Genomic DNA, 18,658 nt, shown 5'->3' with positions numbered 1-18,658 from the left:
AATAATTTTGGTGATTTAATCTATTTTAACTGTTATTTAACAAACTTGACCTTTTATTGACCTTCTTTTACCATCTATTTAACTAATTTTTAAGTAACTGTACCTTTTATTTACCTTTGTTTACCATCTATTTAACTTATTTACCTTCTATTTAACAAACTTTACCTTTTACCATCTATTTACCTTATTTGAACTTTTTTTTAACTAACTTTACCTTTTATTTACCTTCTTTTACCTTTTATTTAACTTACTTTAACTTTTATTTACATTCTTTACTTTCTATTAATTTTATCTTTTCTTTTACCATTGACCATTCTTTGACCGTTTTTCATATTTTACCTTTAGTATTCTTTTTTTTTACCTTTTATTCATCTTTTACCTTTTATTTGCCTGTTATTTAACTTATTTTACCTTTTATATTACTTCGGTTTATTGACCTTCTAGTTAACTTATTTTACTTTGGTTTTTTTTTTTTTACCAATTATTTACCTTCTAATGAGCTTATTTGACCTATTTAACTTACTGTACCTTCTTTTACATTATTTTACTTTGTTGCATCCTATTTTACCTTTAATATTCTCTCTTTTACCTTTTATATTCATTATTTGGCCTTCAATTTACCCTGTTTACCTTTTATTTGCCCTATTTTACCTTTTAATTTTCTCTTTTTACATTTTTTTGCCTTATTTTACCTTTTAATTTTCTCTTTTTACCCCTATATGTTCCTTATTTTACCTTTTTGATTTACTACCTTTTATCTTTTATTTACCTTTAATTCAATGTCGATACCTTCTTTCTACCTTTTACCAATGTGGTCTGGAGTTTAATGATTTTTATCAGTTACACTCATTAAACGGTTAATCACAGCAACAGAATTTAACCAATTTTCTAATCAGTTTAATCATTGCAGCCCTCGACTGGATGCTGCCATCTCGTGGCCAATACTACTGCAGTAACGATATTTTTACTTCATTTAGACATTTGTATCCTTGAAAATGCTTAATTCAGGCCAAAAATAGCTAGAATGGACTTAGTTTTTAAATAAGTGAGTTAAAGTATAGAAAAAATCCGCCTTTTCAAAGATAACACTTACTCCTGATTGGCGGAGGAGTAAAGTTTGAACAATATTCTTTATTGTGCTTGTATCAAAGACAGCAATTGCTAATATTTTGATCCAAAAATGTGGTTAAACAAACTCGACTTTGTGTTGAGGTGTGAAAGGTCTATTTTTTTTAAATAAGTATTTTTATGGATGTGTGAATATTCAGGTTTTTTCACTGTTCGTGCTAATCTACTGTATTAGATTACGGTATTGTAGCTTGTGTACCTAATGAAGTGTCCTGTGAGTTTCCACTTCCACTGGTTGTCGTAAAAATCTAACCTACTCTTTACAGCAGAATGACATCATGTGAGAGGAAGTGCAATTTGCACAGCAAGTAAAAATGATTGACTTTATTGATCAATATAAAAGGTATTTGGCTGACGGGTGCCAGGAGTCTTTTTACAGTCGCCATGAAGATTGTGGATTTCAGGTCCCGGGGTAAATGATTCAGTACAAACCCAGTGGAAACATTATTCACACACAAAATGAAGGCCAAAGAATTAAATATAAAATTTAAAAAAATGATTATCTGAGGTCCACTCTGAGCAGGAAGGTTCTGATCTCCATCGGTGTCAAAGTTATCTCCCACGACGAAATGTTCTCGAGCTGTTTCTTCACTGGCCTCTCCCCTGAAAAAAATGCCATTTCCGAGAAATTGCGTGAGAGCTGAACTGGAATGCTAACAGTTAGCATGTGTCAAGTACAAAGTTATACGACTGCTAAATTAGCTAAAAAAAGTTGGCATGCTAACTCCTCTTCATATTCCCAAGACCGATTGAACCATCTGAAAATGTTCTTTGTCTCTCTTTCTTTCTTTCTTCTTTAGCAGCGTAAACTTGCTTCTCTGTAAACTGATGTTGTTTGAGGCCTCAAATAAATACTTAAAAGACCTTAGGTTTCTCTGGACATGTCTTTATTGAATAGGAACAATTCCAAAAACATTAACTGCAACACATGTCCACACAAACGGACCCTTTGCCTCTCACGTTGTCGACTTAACATGCACTTTTTAGTAGGAAGAACTTGACTTGATGGTTTGTCAACATAAACGTGTTCCACTGCACACTTCTGAATGATGTCCGTTAACTTTGACTAATGTATTTTTGTTAAATTACTAAAAATGCTGACACCGTTCTGACATGTACAACTTTTTTGGCATAGAAGTATGCTGACAATTTCATTGAATAAAAAATTGCGTGTTTAAAAATGTTGTTTGTTAAAATACAGTGTTTTAAAACCCCGCACGTAAAAATTTAATGCAGAAAAATTTGGTGTTAAAAAATTCAGTGGTAACAAAACTGAGTGCAGAACAATTTGTGTAAAGTTGTTGCAAAAAATGCAGTGTAGCAAAAAAAAAAAGTGTCGAAAAATTCAGTGTAAAAAAAATTAAGTGCAGAAAAACTTTGTGTAAAAACAACAATGCACAGAAATTGGGTGTAAAAAAAATTATGTTAAACAATTAGTGTGGAAACATTTTGAGTATAATTGAGTGCAGAAAAATTTGGTGTAAAAAAAAATTCAGTGCAGAAAAATTTGGTGTAAAAAACAATTACTGCGGAAAAATTTAGAGTATAATTCAGTGCAGAAAAATGTGTTGTAAAAATAATTCAGTGCAGAAAAAGTTGGTGTAAAAACAATTAGTGCGGAAAATTTTGGAGTATAATTCAATGCAGAAAAATTCAGTGTAAAAAAAATTAAGTGCAGAAAAACTGTAAAAACAACAATGCAGAAACATTTGGTGTAAAAGAAATTCTGTTAAACAATTAGTGCAGAAAAATTTGGTGTAAAAAAAATTCAGTGCTGCAAAATTTGGTGTAAAAAAACAATTACTGCGGAAAAATTTAGAGTATAATTCAGTGCAGAAAAATTTGTTGTAAAAATAATTCAGTGCAGAAAAATTTGGTGTAAAAAACGATTACTGCGGAAACATTTTGAGTATAATTCAGTGCAGAAAAATTTGTTGTAAAAATAATTCAGTGCAGAAAAATTTGGTGTAAAAACGATTACTGCGGAAAAATTTAGAGTATAATTCAGTGCAGAAAAATTTGTTGCAAAAATAATTCAGTGCAGAAAAAGTTGGTGCAAAAACAATTACCGGTAGTGCGGAAAATTTTGGAGTATAATTCAGTGCAGAAAAATTCAGTGTAAAAAAAATTAAGTGCAGAAAAACTTAGTGTAAAAACAACAAAGCAGAAAAATTTGGTGTAAAAAAAATTCTGTTAAACAATTAGTGCGGAAAAATTTTGAGTATAATTGAGTGCAGAAAAGTTTGGTGTAAAAAATATTTCAGTGCAGAAAAATTTGGTATAAAAAAAATTCAGTGCAGAAAAAGTTAGTGTTAAAAACAATTATGTGTTAAACAATTAGTGCGGAAAAATTTGGAGTATAATTCAGTGTAGAGAAATTTGGTGTAAAAAAATTCAGTGCAGAAAAATTTGGTGTAAAAAAAAAAATTGTGTTAAACAATTAGTGCGCAAAAATTTGGAGTATAATTCAGTGTAGAAAAATTTGGTGTAAAAAAAATTCAGTGCAGAAAAATTTGGTGTAAAAAACAATTAGGTACTGCGGAAAAATTTAGAGTATAATTCAGTGCAGAAAAATTTGTTGTAAATATAATTCAGTGCAGAAAAAGTTGGTGTAAAAACAATTAGTGCGGAAAATTTTGGAGTATAATTCAGTGCAGAAAAAGTTGGTGTAAAAACAATTAGTGCGGAAAAATTTGGAGTATAATTCACCGCAGAAAAATTTGGTGTAAAAAAATTCAGTGCAGAAATATTTGTTGCTTCAAAATTCAAGACCCACTTCCGATAAATAAAGACTGAAGCACCTCATTGGTTGGTTCTGAGACAGGATGGATTGCTTTAGTCCTACTTACTGCAAGTGTGGGTCCAGAGTTTTAAAGAAACAAATATTTTAATACTATTATTTTGTTACGTTGAATTTTTACACACTGAATTAAAAAAAATATATATTTTAACAATGTAATTTTTAAACACATTTTTGTAATTGAAATTGTCAGCATAATTTGATGTAAAAAAAAAATAAAAAATTCAGTTCACAAAATTCAAATGCAAAAACTATTTGTCGAAAAAAAGCTGACCTAATAAAGACACAAATTAACCTCCATACAGAACCATCAAAAAGACATTTTAATGGTGTTAACTTGAGTTATGACATCATTTCATACCTGTCTGCGGTGTCCAATCAAAACGCGTCATCTCCTCTTTCCACTGATTGGCTGACAGGTTGAGCTCGGACACGCCCAGCACCTCCAGAGTGGAAAACAGCTTCTACAAATGTAGCACAAATGTAAATATGACATAACATAATTATAAGTAACATATTTTTTGGACTATAGAGCACACCGACATATAAGCCGCACCCACTAAATATTAGAAGGAAAAATATTTGTTTCCATATATAAGTTGCACCGGACTATAAGCCGCAGATATATACGTTGTAAAATGAGTTATTTACACAGAAATATTTTGTAAGTCTTTATTTACATACCTAAATTGTCTGTAAAACGGCTGATCAGACAAAACAGAAGTCATCTTCATGGACAAGCTAGCTCTACAATCAGCTAAACAGACTCAATAACTCCACGGTGACGTTTTGGTGAATTTACCGAGGATTTTTTTTTAAACTGAAACAATACAAAAAGAATGCCATTGTAAGTTAATAATACTAACAGACACTCGTAAACGTGTTAGGAAATTAGCTAATGCTAACGACGCTAGCTTGATTACGTTACGATAGCACATACAAATATGCATGAAAACACTCCTACAGACATCACAAATCGGAGGGTTTAGTAATGAAGAAATGTTTTACTTGTATTGTAACGTTGCTTGGGGTGATGAATGAGTAGAACTGCTATGGACGGCTAGAAGAAGGAACGGCACTTTGACTTCCGGTTGAATACACTAAAAATAAGGGCACCTGCAGTGAGTGAACTCGTCCGAAAGTCGGCACCGTAGCACAAACAATAACACACCATTTCAGTGTCTTTGCTTGTTTTTTTAAAACAATATTTTTACATTATGGCCATCAGCGAAGAAAAATTCATAAAATTTGCCGCGCCGTTTCATAGGCCGCAGGGTTCAAAGCGTGGTACAAAAGTAACGGCTTATAGTCCGGGAGTAGTGTTAGAATAATTGTGTGTAAAGTTATCGCACAACTTTAGTATGCTTAAAGTCCGTTGCTATAGTTATTAGCTATTGTGCTCAAGTTAGATTTTTGTATCTGTGCAAAGCTGGCAATCCAAAAGATTGCCAGTTGTCCCTATAAGTGTTGTGTCCAGACTCGGCCTGCTGACTGCCAAGGCCGAGCACCGCCGTGACGCAGACCGAGCAGAGACAAGGCGATATCACCAGCGTCAACACATTTGCATTTTTGTATAGTCCAGGGGTCGGCAACCTTTACCAGTCAAAGAGCCATTTTCAACAGTTTCACAAATTATAGAAAACAATGGGAGCCGCAAACATTTTTTGAAATTTTAAATGAAATAACACTGCATACAAAGTTTGTTTTTTTGCTTTGTGCTATGTATAAACCAGGGGTCTCAGACACACTGCCCACACTTTAATATGGAATTTGAAAGCTGGTGCGGCACGCGGGTTTTAAATGAATGGCGAATGTCAGCGTCATGCGTGCCATGATGGTACAACATATAGCACCCACTACAATCAGCGTGCCTGATCAGCCACACGTTGTGTGAGGCTTCCACTTGCTCACGTGGGTGACAGCAAGGCATACTTGTTCAACAACCACACAGGTTACACTGACGGTGGCGTTATAAAAAAAACTTTAACACTCTTACTAATAATGTGCCACACTGTGAACCTACACCAAACAAGAATGACAAACACATTTCGGGAGAACATCTGCACCGTAACACAACATAAACACAACAGGACAAATACCCAGAATCACATGCAGCCCTAACTCTTCCGGGATACATTATACACCCCCGCTACCAAACCCCACCCACCTCAACCGACGCACAGAGGGGGGGGGGGGTTGATGTGTGAGGGAGCAGGGTTGGTGTGGGGGCGGGGTTTGGTGGTAGCAGGGGTGTATATTGTAGCCCGGAAGAGTCAGGGCTGCATGGGATTCTGGGTGTTTGTTCTGTTGTGTTTATGTTGTGTTAAGGTGCAGATGTTCTCCCGAAATGTGTTTGTCATTATTGTTTGGTTTTGGTTCAAAGTGTGGCGCATTATTAGTAAGAGTGTTAAAGTTGTTTTATATGGTCACCGTCAGTGTAACCTGTGTGGCTGTTGAACAATTATACCTTGCTGTCACGTACGTGTGCAAGCAAAAGATGTATATTGTATAACAAGTATTGAACTGGCACGCTGTTAATACAGATTGTAGAGGGCGCCAAATGTTGTACCATCATGGCACGCCCTAATTATAGCTGTAAGGGTGAAAATCGGTGAATATTAATCCCGGGAGTTTTCTGTGAGAGGCACTGAAATCCGGAAGTCTCACGGGAAAATTGGGGGGTTCAGCAAGTAAGCTGCTGAGCCGCATCAGAGTGATCAAAGAGCCGCATGCGGCTCCGGAGCCGCGGGTTGCCGACCCCTGGGATAGTCATATATTGTGTCTAACTGGAGTTGTGGAGATTAACCCCCTCCCCTCAGCGACGGCTTCAGTGATGTAACAGGGACCTCCCAAATAAATAGAGGAAGCACGCGGCCTGGACTTTTAGAACGTAGTTTGGATCTGTAACTAGAATACAGCCCAAAACACGTGTCTCCTCATGAGCTAAACTGAACTCTGTCTCTGCATGATTCCTTGCTTCTTGTCTGATTAACAGATGTCATCAGTGTTTGAACCTGACAAGTAGTAAATCAAAGATGAGGCCATGAGTGTGACCTGCAGGTTGATGGTGACCGGCTGGGAGTTGACTTTGCTCTCCCAGCTCTGGAACTGATGCTCCAGCCTCAGCAGGACCAGCCGCTCGTCCCACTGACTCAGCGTCAGCAGGTGGACAGCAGGGGGCAGCGCAGCCTGTAGTCCTGAGAACTGAACCGTTTTAACCGTAAGTACCAAGCTCGCGTCGATCGCGACCAGAAGTTGCAGCTTCACCTCCAGTCGAGTGTCGGGGCGCAGGTCCCCCTCGGTGAACGTCAGCAGGGGCTGCAGTACCGTCTCCTGCGCCAGGGGGCGGTGCGCGTCCGCGGCGGCAGCCGGGCGCTCGAGGGAGACCAGGAGGCGGCCTCGGACCACCAGACCGTCCGGGAAGACGTCCGAGGTCTCGTTGAGGGGCTCGGCGACCCCGCGGACGTCATCGTACAAAAGACGGCGGTGGAGCTGAACAGTTAGGAGACCCGTGGTAAGACAAAGTGTGTGTGCCTGGTCTAGTCCGGTCTAGTCTAACCATGATCTCCAAAGAACCGTTCTGGATGCTCCCGCCTCCTTGCGAGCGATCCGTCACCACAGTGAGCTGGTCCTCGTCATCCTGATAATATTTCAACACGTTTTAGTGCAGAACGTTCGCATCCAAGGACACTTGTGTAAGGGGGGGCGTGGCCTGCGGACCTGCAGTGAAGCGGGGTGTGCCAGGACCGGCTTCGAGATCAGCGACAGGTGCATAGATGACCTACCTGGGAGTGTTCATCTGATCACCTGTCGCTCTGTTAAAGGCAGCAGCCGAGAAGGGGAGTTGTTGATGGTGGAGAGCGAAGACGAGCGAGAGCAAAGACGAGCGAGAGCGAGACGGAGACACGAACTGATGGCTGAAAAGAAGTCTTTATTGCAAAATAAATTATTGTTCACAACGATGAACGAGGCTGTCATGTCCGTACTTGGTGGTCTGAAGAACCCGGAGGAGCAAGACCTCCACAATTTGGCGGCCAACTCGGCTGGACCACAGAAGGCGGGGGAAGACGACTATGGCGTCACATTAGTGCTAAAAATCCGAGCGCATAAAAACTGTTATCGCGCGCTGATTCTCCACTTCGTGCGTGCGTGCGACACCCTTTTGCGCGCGCGCGACGCCTTTCTGCGCTCTCTCTGTGTACTCCTGGCATCTCTCCTCGCGCTGTCATGTTTCTTTTTGGCACTTTGGGGGCGGGTATGCTTAGACGGCCCCTCCTTTCTGATTGGCTGTGAGCATTTTTGATATGACCAATGATTCTCCAGCGTAGCAACGTTGTAGCCACATACCTGCCAACTACTCCGGTTTTCCCGTAATTAGTACGGGTTACGGTTGCAGTGATAAAAAATACGGTTTTTCATTAATTAAAAACATTTTTTTTTTTAAGTTTTATTCACGAAATCGCGTAAGAACAACGACAATCGACACTGCTTCCCGTAACTTCCTATCGAGCCATTCCGGATGCCATGCGCGAGGCTATTTATAGCACCGCTGCCAAGCACGAGGCACCAGTTGCCATTGTTTCCAAACGAGCGAACGATCATGGAATCTGCCGGAGAAAAATCGCAAACGAGTCTTAAACCGAAAAGAAAACTGCAGTCATTCCGTGAAGAATATTCAAAAGCCTATCCGGGAATAATTATCCGTTCCAAAAAGGGTGAAAACTACGCGAATTGCACCTTGTGCAGACAAGATTTTTCGATCGGACACGGAGGAATTAGCGATGTAAAAGACCACGTTGGGACAAAAAAACACAAGTCTAATGCCGTTGCTAGCGATACAAGTGGAAAACTTTCAACGTTTTTCGTCGCCAAAACAGATTCTTTGGATGTGATAAATGCCGAAGTTTTATTTACGGAGGCAATAATTGAGCATGGACTTCCAATCGTACTGGCTGATCACATGGGACAGTTATTTCGGAAAATGTTTCCCGACTCGTGAATCGCCAAAAAATATGGATGTGGTCGAACCAAAACATCAAACATTATTCAGTGTCTTGGAACAGAATCCTCAAAAAGTATCGCCGATGTCATGAAGACGGAACCATTTAGCATGTCGACTGACGGCAGTACCGATTATGACGATGTAAAACTGTACCCCATTTGTGTTCGATATTTCGATGACGACATTGGTTTTAGCAACATTTTAACCTGTCTGAATGCTAATAATCATTTTGCGTCGGGGGGCGAAGCCTGAACCCCCCACCAGGACTTTGTCCTGGACCTACCGGGGCCTGCGGCCCCTGGACCCTGGCTACTAGGTTTTTCTGATTTCAAAAGTTGGCAGGTATGTAGCCATCTTACCTCGGACATCTAGCCTCAATCATTACATTGATGTCAATGGTACATGTACTAATTAAATGACCATAACTTGCTCGATTTTCAATTTACAAACGGTTTGCCTTGTTACAAATCTTATTACATGTAGATATGACATAGGATGCTGTACCTGTTGAAATTACCTCTTTCGCTTTAAAAAAAAAAAGACTTAATTGTGCAACATACCGGTAGTTGTGTAGGGTCAGTGTTAGTCAGTTCTCTGATTACCGTATTTTCCGCACTATTAGCCGCACCTAAAAACCACAAATTTACTCAAAAGCTGACAGTGCGGCTTATAACCCGGTGCGCTTTATATATGGATTAATATTAAGATTCATTTTCATAAAGTTTAGGTCTCGCAACTACGGTAAACAGCCGCCATCTTTTTTCCCGGTAGAACAGGAAGCGCTTCTTCTTCTACGCAAGCAACCGCCAAGGTAAGCACCCGCCCCCATAGAACAGGAAGCGCTTCTTCTTCTACTGTAAGCAACCACCTGCCCCGGTAGAAGAAGAAGAAGCGCGCGGATATTACGTTTCATTTCCTTTGTGTGTTTACATCTGTAAAGACCACAAAATGGCTCCTACTAAGCGACAGGTTTCCGGTTCATGAAAAGACGCAATCTCTCCATCCGCACACGGACTACTATTTCACAGCAACTGCCTAAAGACTTTCAAGAAAAGCTGGCTACTTTCCGTGCATATTGTAAAAACAAGATAGCTGAAAAAAAGATCCGGCCAGAGAACATTATCAACATGGACGAGGTTCCACTGACTTTTGATATTCCTGTGAACCGCACTGTGGATACAACGGGAGCACGTACGGTGAATATTCGCACCACAGGGAATGAGAAGTCATCCTTCACTGTGGTTTTAGCTTGCCATGCTAATGGCCAGAAACTTCCACCCATGGTGATATTCAAAAGGAAGACCTTGCCAAAAGAGACCTTTCCAGCCGGCGTCATCATAAAAGCTAACTCGAAGGGATGGATGGATGAAGAAAAGATGAGCGAGTGGTTAAGGTAAGTTTACGCGAAGAGGCCGGGTGGCTTTTTTCACGCAGCTCCGTCCATGTTGATATACGACTCCATGCGCGCCCACATCACGCTGGTTTTTAATATATTATTAAAGTTTGACTGACCTATCTGACTGTTTTTTTGACATTCCTTTAGCGCAGTTAGATGCGGCTTATAACACGGGGCGGCTTATAGGTGGACAAAGTTTTGAAATATGCCGTTCATTGAAGGCGCGGCTTATAACCCAGGGCGGCTTATGGTGCGGAAAATACGGTATTTTAAACTGTTTCAGAATACATTATTAAAAGCTATTTTTAACATTTTAAAAACAAAATTCAAAGATTATTTCATTAATTTTATGCCTGAATCAAAAGAAATTCCATAAATTAGAAAACAAATGTTCAAGAAGAAGTGAAAATATAAAATAATGTTATGGTTGGATGTTATTGCTGGTGGACCAGTTCTGGCTGAAAGATGTGATTATGGTGTTTGTTGTCTTATTATTTATTTGGGTCACATTTTGTATTACCCTGTATTGTGTTTATGTGCTATGAAATAACCTTCATCAGCGCGCGACATGTTTTTATCCACTTCTTCCTCCGTAAATCTTGATACATCTTGACGATGACCCGCCCTGCTATACTTCTGATTGGCTCTGAGCATTTTTCAGCATTTTTTGCCTGACCAAATCAGACCAAATCTAAGCATACCCGCCCCCAAAGTGCCAAAAAGAAACATGACAGCGCGAGGAGGGATGCCAGGAGTACACAGAGAGCGCGCAGAAAGGCGTCGCGTGCGCACGAAGTGGAGAATCAGCGCGTGATAACAGTTTTTATGCGCTTGGATTTTTGGCACTAATGTGACGCCATAGACGACCCCCTGACAGTGCCAGGTCCTGCAGGCGTTGGCGGACCAGGTGGGCGGGGCACGGCCATTTTCGACGGCCGTCACCGTACACCTCATGGGGTAAAAAGAGACCCATGCCTTTTTGGGTATTTTTGCGGCAATGGCGAGAGCCGTCAGGGGGTCGTCTTCCCCCGCCTCCGGTGGTCCAGCCGAGTTGGGCGCCAAATAGTGGAGGTCTTGCTCCTCCGGGTTCTTCAGACCACCAAGTACGGACATGACAGCCTCGTTCATCGTTGTGAACAATAATTTATTTTGCAATAAAGAGTTATTTTCAGCTATCAGTTCGTGTCTCCGTCTCGCTCTCGCTCGTGCTCGTCTTCGCTCTCCACCATCAACTCCCCTTCTCTCCTTCCCGACTGCTGCCTTTAACAGAGCGACAGGTGATCACATAAACACTCCCAAGTGGGTCATTACGCAGCTGTCGCTGATCTCGAAGCCGGTCCTGGCACACCCCGTTTCGCTGCAGGTCCGCAGGCCACGCCCCCCTCTTACACTTGTGACTAACCTTGATGTAAGCGCGAGAGTTGATGGGGTAGAAGTTTCCAGCGATGGGCTCCGACTGCTTCAGGTTCCAAGTGGGCCTGAAGTCCTTCCTGCGTTTACATGTGGCCGTATGGACAAGCGTAAAACATACACGGACAATGTCTGGACAACAGTGCAGGCATTAAAGAAGCCTTTGATGCTGTTTTGTGTCTATTTATAATTATTACTATTTAAATAAATAAAACCGTTTAATTTTAAAATGTGCCTTTACTGCCATCTAGTGGCTACTTTTAAGTCTGTGGTATAAAACAAGTATAACATTAACACTAGGTCCGGGCGATGTGGCTGAAAATTATCAGTGTTTTATATCGATAATTATTGATACTTTTATGACCTATAAAGGCAGAAAGAAAATGTCAACACAAGCATGGAAAACACTCAAAAAATTTAAACAAAATAGTAAAATTTAAATTGAACACTTAACAATTAGCGGTAGAAATAGAGAAACCTGAGAAGAACTATTTTCTGTAGGTTAAGTGTCAGGAAATAATGGCTGTGTAACATTAATTTGCCCTGTTCTTATTTAACTATGGTAATGAATTTGTGTTATGCAGTCATTATTTAAATATTACGATTATATCTATAATTATTGGAAATGTTTTATAACCTATGAAAAATAAGGAGCAGGAGAATAATATATTTTATTTCAAATGTAACTTCCTGTGGTCATAATCCCTCAGCTATGAAGGCAGAAAGGAAATGTCAACACAAGCATGGAAAACACAAAAAAATGTAAACAAAATAGTAAAAATTAAATTGAACACTTAACAATGAGCTCTTAGAAATAAGGAATATATAAGAAATGCTTGATAAAGTGTAAGAAAATAGTGCAAAGTGTGAAAATGTAAACAGAGAGAACCCTGAGAACTATTTTCTGCAGGTTTAGTGGCAGGAAGTTACAGCTGTGCTCTAAAGGGTGAGCGCAGTTGAGGTGGTGTGGTGTTTGCAGTCTTGCCTTGCATCATTTACGGACCACATTGGTCTAAAATGTTATATATACCGTATATATATATATATATATATATATAAGAAAATAAATTACCGGTATATCAAACATTTTATATATTTATAAAATACATATATTATACATATACATATATATATATATATATATATATATATATATATATATATATGTATATATATAATGTTAAATACATTTTTATTTATTATTTATTTAATAAATATATTATTTTGGTAACACTTTAGTATGGGGAACATATTCACCATTAATTAGTTGCTTATTAAAGTAACAAAGACTTAATTTAGAGTTATTTGGACACTAAGGGAACATGTTAGGGTTATTACTAATAAGCAATAATTCTGAGGGAACACGCTCAGTTAATGGCTTACTGGTTGTATAATAAGGCCATGCAGAATAAGGCATTAATAAGTACTTAATAATGACTAATTAAGAGCCAATATGTTACTAATTTGCATGTTAATAAGCAACTAATTATGGTGAATATGTGTTCCGCATACTAAAGTGTTACCATTATTTTAAATAAAATACAGACAACTAGAAAGTATGTTTTGTATAAAAACAAGCATTATTTCAGGTTTGTGTGTGTGTGAGTCAACTCACTTCCTCTTTAGCACTTCTCTTCCGTTGGAGTCGGTGTAGAAGATTCCGGAAGACTTGATGTCCGTGTCTAATCGCGTGATCACCTCTTTGCCCAGCTGGTCACTGAGAGAGAGAGAGAGAGAGAGAGAGAGACGTTTACGTCGCTTGGACGTCTCACACGGACCCAACATGTGTCGCCACTCACTCAATGGGAATGGGGCCCACAGTCCACTCCAGCTCCAGGACCCGGCTGTCGGCGTGGAGACGAACCACCTGCGTGGCCCACGGAGCGAACCTCTGCCTCACCTCCTGCATGACTGACGTCTGAGGGAGGTAAGAAGGCTCATGTTAGGTCTAAAATGATTTACACATATTCAATGAATTACGAGGTCAAACAACATTGGCTTTAAAAGCTGTGGCTGTAGTCAACCACCGGACGACACACCACAAGATAGCAGCAGCTGCATTTGAAGTATAATACTTTGTTTAGCTCTGTATGCGCTTTAAAATGTTCAAACTAGAAACGTCATTGGCTGGTTCTGAGACAGGACCGATTGTTTCAGTCTTGATTTACCAGAATGGCGAAGAAGAACGAATATTTATGCACTGACTAAATATATATACCGATATATATATGTATATATATATATATATATATATATATTTTAGATTAATTAATCTGGGTTATTTAAATTATTTTTTGTTATATATATAAATATATATATATATACCGTATTTTCCGCACTATAAGGCGCACCTAAAAACCACAAATTTTCTCAAAAGCTGACAGTGCGCCTTATAACCCGGTGCGCTTTATATATGGATAAATATTAAGATTCCATCCATCCATCCATTTTCTACCGCTTATTCCCTTTGGGGTCGCGGGGGGCGCTGGAGCCTATCTCAGCTACAATCGGGCGGAAGGCGGGGTACACCCTGGACAAGTCGCCACCTCATCGCAACTATATACAATATTAAGATTCATTTTCATAAAGTTTCGGTCTCGCAACTACGGTAAACAGCCGCCATCTTTTTTCCCCGTAGAAGAGGAAGTGCTTCTTCTTCTACGCAAGCAACCGCCAAGGTAAGCACCCGCCCCCATAGAACAGGAAGCGCTTCTTCTTCTACTGTAGGCAACCACCCGCCCGCGTAGAAGAAGAAAAAGCGCGCGGATATTACCGTACGTTTCATTTCCTTTGTGTGTTTACATCTGTAAAGACCACAAAATGGCTCCTACTAAGCGACAGGGATCCGGTTCATGAAAAGACGCAATCCCTCCATCCGCACACGGATTACTATTTCACAGCAACTGCCTAAAGACTTTCAAGAAAAGCTGGCTACTTTCCGTGCATATTGTAAAAACAAGATAGCTGAAAAAAAGATCCGGCCAGAGAACATTATCAACATGGACGAGGTTCCACTGACTTTTGATATTCCTGTGAACCGCACTGTGGATACAACGGGAGCACGTACGGTGAATATTTGCACCACAGTGAATGAGAAGTCATCCTTCACTGTGGTTCTAGCTTGCCATGCTAATGGCCAGAAACTTCCACCCATGGTGATATTCAAAAGGAAGACCTTGCCAAAAGAGACCTTTCCAGCCGGCGTCATCATAAAAGCTAACTCGAAGGGATGGATGAAGAAAAGATGAGCGATTGTTTAAGGTAAGTTTAAGTTTACGCGAAGAGGCCGGGGTGCTTTTTTCACGCAGCTCCGTCCATGTTGATATACGACTCCGTGCGCGCCCACATCATGCTGGTTTTTAATATATTATTAAAGTTTGACTGACCTATCTGACTGTTTTTTTGACATTCCTTTAGCGCAGTTAGATGCGGCTTATAACACGGGGCGTCTTATAGGTGGACAAAGTTTTGAAATATGCCGTTCATTGAAGGCGCGGCTTATAACACGCTAATTGCTTTGTAGATGTCGGAAACAGCGGGAGGCAGCGTGCAGGTAAAAAGGTGTCTAATGCTTAAACCAAAAATAAACAAAAGGTGAGTGCCCCTAAGAAAAGGCATTGAAGCTTAGGGAAGGCTATGCAGAAGAAAACTAAAACTGAACTGGCTACAAAGTAAACAAAAACAGAATGCTGGACGACAGCAAAGACTTACTGTGGAGCAAAGACGGCGTCCACAAAGTACATCCGAACACGACATGACAATCAACTATGTCCCCACAAAGAAGGATAAAAACAACTGAGATATTCTTGATTGCTAAAACAAAGCAGGTGTGGGGAATAGCGGTCAAGGAAGACATGAAACTGCTACAGGAAAATACCAAAAAAAGAGAAAAAGCCACCAAATTAAGAGCGCAAGACAAGAACTAAAACACTACACACAGGAAAACAGCAACAAACTAAAAATAAGTCAGGGCGTGATGTGACAGGTGGTGACAGTACACCTACTTTGAGACAAGAGCAACATTGATGCACGCTTGGTTTTGCTTTAAACTCATACCCAACAATTGACTTTAAACTTTTTACTGTCAACTGTGTTTCGTTTTTCAATGATTTCTGCTGGTGGTGTGCCTCCGAATTTTTTCAACGCAAAAAGTGTGCCTTGGCTCAAAAAACGTTGAAAAACACTGCTCTACAACCTGTCGTCACGTCCGCTTTTCCTCCATACAAACAGCGTGCCGGCCCAGTCACATGATATATGCGGCTTTTACACACACATAAGTGAATGCAATGCATACTTGGTCAACAGCCATACAGGTCACACTGGGGGTGGCCGTATAAACAACTTTAACACTGTTACAAATATGCGACACACTGGTGAACCCACACCAAACAAGAATGACAAACACATTTCGGGAGAACATCCGCACTGTAACACAACATAAACACAACAGAACAAATACCCAGAACCTCTTGCAGCACTATTTCTTCCGGGACGCTACAATATATCATTGTTTTTGTAGCCGTTGTTTTGAGGCATGTTTAAAAAAATAAAAAATAATGCACTTAGTGAAAGTCATTAATATAGTACTTCCCATAGTTGTAGTGGGTATTAGGATTATCTCAGGGAGAGCATGTCCCAAATTCCAAGCTGCTGTTTTGAGGCATGTTAAAAAAAAAAATGCACTTTGTGACTTCAATAATAAATATGACAGTGCCATGTTGGCACTTTTTTCCATAACTGGAGTTGAAGTTGTTCTCTTATTTTGGAAAACCTTGTTTTTGATTGATTGATTGGTACTTGTATTAGTAGATTGCACAGCACAGTACATATTCCGTACGATTGACCACTAAATGGTAACACCGCAATACGTTTTTCAACTTGTTTCAGTCGGGGTCCACGTTAATCAATTCATGGTAAAGTTACATTGTTTAATGCATCCAGCGGGGCATCACAACAAAATTAGGCATAATAATGTGTTACGGTAATATATCGGTATCGCATACCTGCCAACTTTTGAAATCAGAAAAACCTAGTAGCCAGGGTCCAGGGGCCGCAGGCCCAGGACAAAGTCCTGGTGGGGGGTTCAGGTTCGCCCCCCGACGCAAAATGATTATTAGCATTCAGACAGGTTAAAATGTTGCTAAAACCATCACTTTTCTATCAGTCACAGTGACTTTTCAAAACAAAAATATTACAGCAAAAATCATATGGGTTGATTGACATGTTTATTCTGTAAGCTAACTTCAATAGTTTGAAATTATTTTGACAGTTAATGCCAGTTATCCTGTCAACCTTTCACAAGACTTCAATTTGTTAATTGAAAGTATAAACACTTTTTACAGTAAACAAATGGTAAAACAGTACTAAACAATCCCATTAAAAAAAAAAGGTGTCATTATTAACTTTCTGTCCAAGCTTGTATAATCTACTGCCTTGTTCAATTGTAAAAAATATTCTGTGCCTAAAATTTACATTTCTATCACAATTATCATACTGTAAACATGGTAAGCTAACTTCATTAAAATTAATAGTCCTGTCAATAGCATGGAATTACAATTCAAATGTAGTTTTTTTGTAAGCCTTTCAAAAGAATTCAAAATATGAAAAATTAATGAAAATTAATTTAAGCCATCGGACACTTGAAAAGTGGCACATCACATCTCTAATGTAATCATTTTAACTTTTCAACAGAAATAGCACTGCAAAAATATTAAGGACATACTTCTGTATTTTGGTAGTTATGCTGTCAACATTTAACAAGATTTCTTCAACTTGGACTTGAAAGCATAAATAGTATAAACACTTTTAACAGTATAACAGTACTAAACAATTCCAATAGATAACATTGGTGTCATTACCTTTTTGTGGCTAAAATCCGAAAAACGTTGAAAGTTTTCCACTTGTATCGCTAGCAACGGCATTAGACTTGTGTTGTTTTGTCCCAACGTGGTCTTTTACATCGCTAATTCCTCCGTGTCCGATCGAAAAATCTTGTCTGCACAAGGTGCAATTCGCGTAGTTTTCACCCTTTTTGGAACGGATAATCTTTAGGCTTTTGAATATTCTTCACGGAATGACTGCAGTTTTCTTTCCGGTTTAAGACTCGTTTGCGATTTTTCTCCGGCTGATTCCATGATCGTTCGCTCGTTTGGAAACAATGGCAGCTGGTGCCTCGTGCTTGGCAGCGGTGCTATAAATAGCCTCGCGCGTGGCATTCGGAATGGCTCGATAGGAAGTTACGGGAAGCAGTGTCGATTGTCATTGTTGTTACGCGATTTCGTGAATAAAACACCGTATTTTTTATCACTGCAACCGTAACCCGGAATAGGTTGATGAAAACCGTACTAATTACGGGAAAACCGGAGTCGTTGGCAGGTATGGTATCGGTTGATATCGGAATCGGTAATTAAGAGTTGGACAATATCGCAATACCTGGATATCGGCAAAAAAGCCATTATCGGACATCTCTAATAATGATCAATATTGACTGATGACAAACACTTGTATCGCTGAACCCTAATTAGAACATTTGAATGAAATATCCCTAATTCAAGCCAAAAGGTCACAAAGTGGATGCGTACCCGAATGCTTTCCGTCTTCGCGGTCTTGCTGATGACAAACGGCGTGGAGGAGTTGGGTCGAAAGATGTACGCTCCTGACGGCTGGTTGCTGGCCGAGTTGTTGCCGTCGCTGGCGTTGTACCTCGAAGACGCACAAACACGCTCAAAGGTAAAGCAGAAGTTGACTTTAAGGGGAAAAAAACACCAACCAGTAGAAGTTCTGCACCAGCTTGATGCTCTGTTTGGTCTCCAAGTTGTCCAGGCCGCTCAGGAGGCCGGTGTCCGGGTCAAACGTCACCCGTAGATGCTGCGGCGTTTAAAAAGGACAATACGTGGTGACCTTGTGTGCTGCGGGCGCGAGT

At 39.8% G+C, this 18,658-nt stretch overlaps 1 protein-coding gene and 1 long non-coding RNA gene across 2 annotated transcripts in view; one reads left to right on the top strand and one right to left on the bottom strand.

Annotated features, from left to right (window-relative positions):
• Positions 1–1,409: 1,409 nt before the first annotated feature.
• Positions 1,410–18,658, bottom strand: part of man2b1 (mannosidase, alpha, class 2B, member 1) — a 33,980-nt gene continuing 16,731 nt past the window's right edge. Inside the window, exons 14-23 of the mRNA XM_061984245.1 lie at positions 18,506–18,603; positions 18,318–18,438; positions 13,536–13,654; positions 13,352–13,453; positions 11,729–11,816; positions 7,488–7,568; positions 7,196–7,420; positions 6,983–7,132; positions 4,290–4,392; positions 1,410–1,731 (exon numbers count right to left, since the gene is read on the bottom strand). Of these exons, the coding sequence (XP_061840229.1) occupies positions 1,628–1,731; positions 4,290–4,392; positions 6,983–7,132; positions 7,196–7,420; positions 7,488–7,568; positions 11,729–11,816; positions 13,352–13,453; positions 13,536–13,654; positions 18,318–18,438; positions 18,506–18,603 (1,191 nt within the window). The 3' untranslated portion in view covers positions 1,410–1,627. The remainder of the gene's footprint in view (positions 1,732–4,289; positions 4,393–6,982; positions 7,133–7,195; positions 7,421–7,487; positions 7,569–11,728; positions 11,817–13,351; positions 13,454–13,535; positions 13,655–18,317; positions 18,439–18,505; positions 18,604–18,658) is intronic.
• LOC133621852 (uncharacterized) overlaps positions 7,299–18,658 on the top strand; it is a 47,726-nt gene continuing 36,366 nt past the window's right edge. Inside the window, exons 1-2 of the long non-coding RNA XR_009817704.1 lie at positions 7,299–7,442; positions 13,447–13,663. This is a non-coding gene — a long non-coding RNA (uncharacterized lncRNA). The remainder of the gene's footprint in view (positions 7,443–13,446; positions 13,664–18,658) is intronic.

This window comes from Nerophis lumbriciformis, linkage group LG25 (genome assembly GCF_033978685.3).
Source record: "Nerophis lumbriciformis linkage group LG25, RoL_Nlum_v2.1, whole genome shotgun sequence".
Taxonomy (NCBI): Eukaryota; Metazoa; Chordata; class Actinopteri; order Syngnathiformes; family Syngnathidae; genus Nerophis; species Nerophis lumbriciformis.
This window is presented reverse-complemented; position numbering and strand designations above follow the sequence as displayed.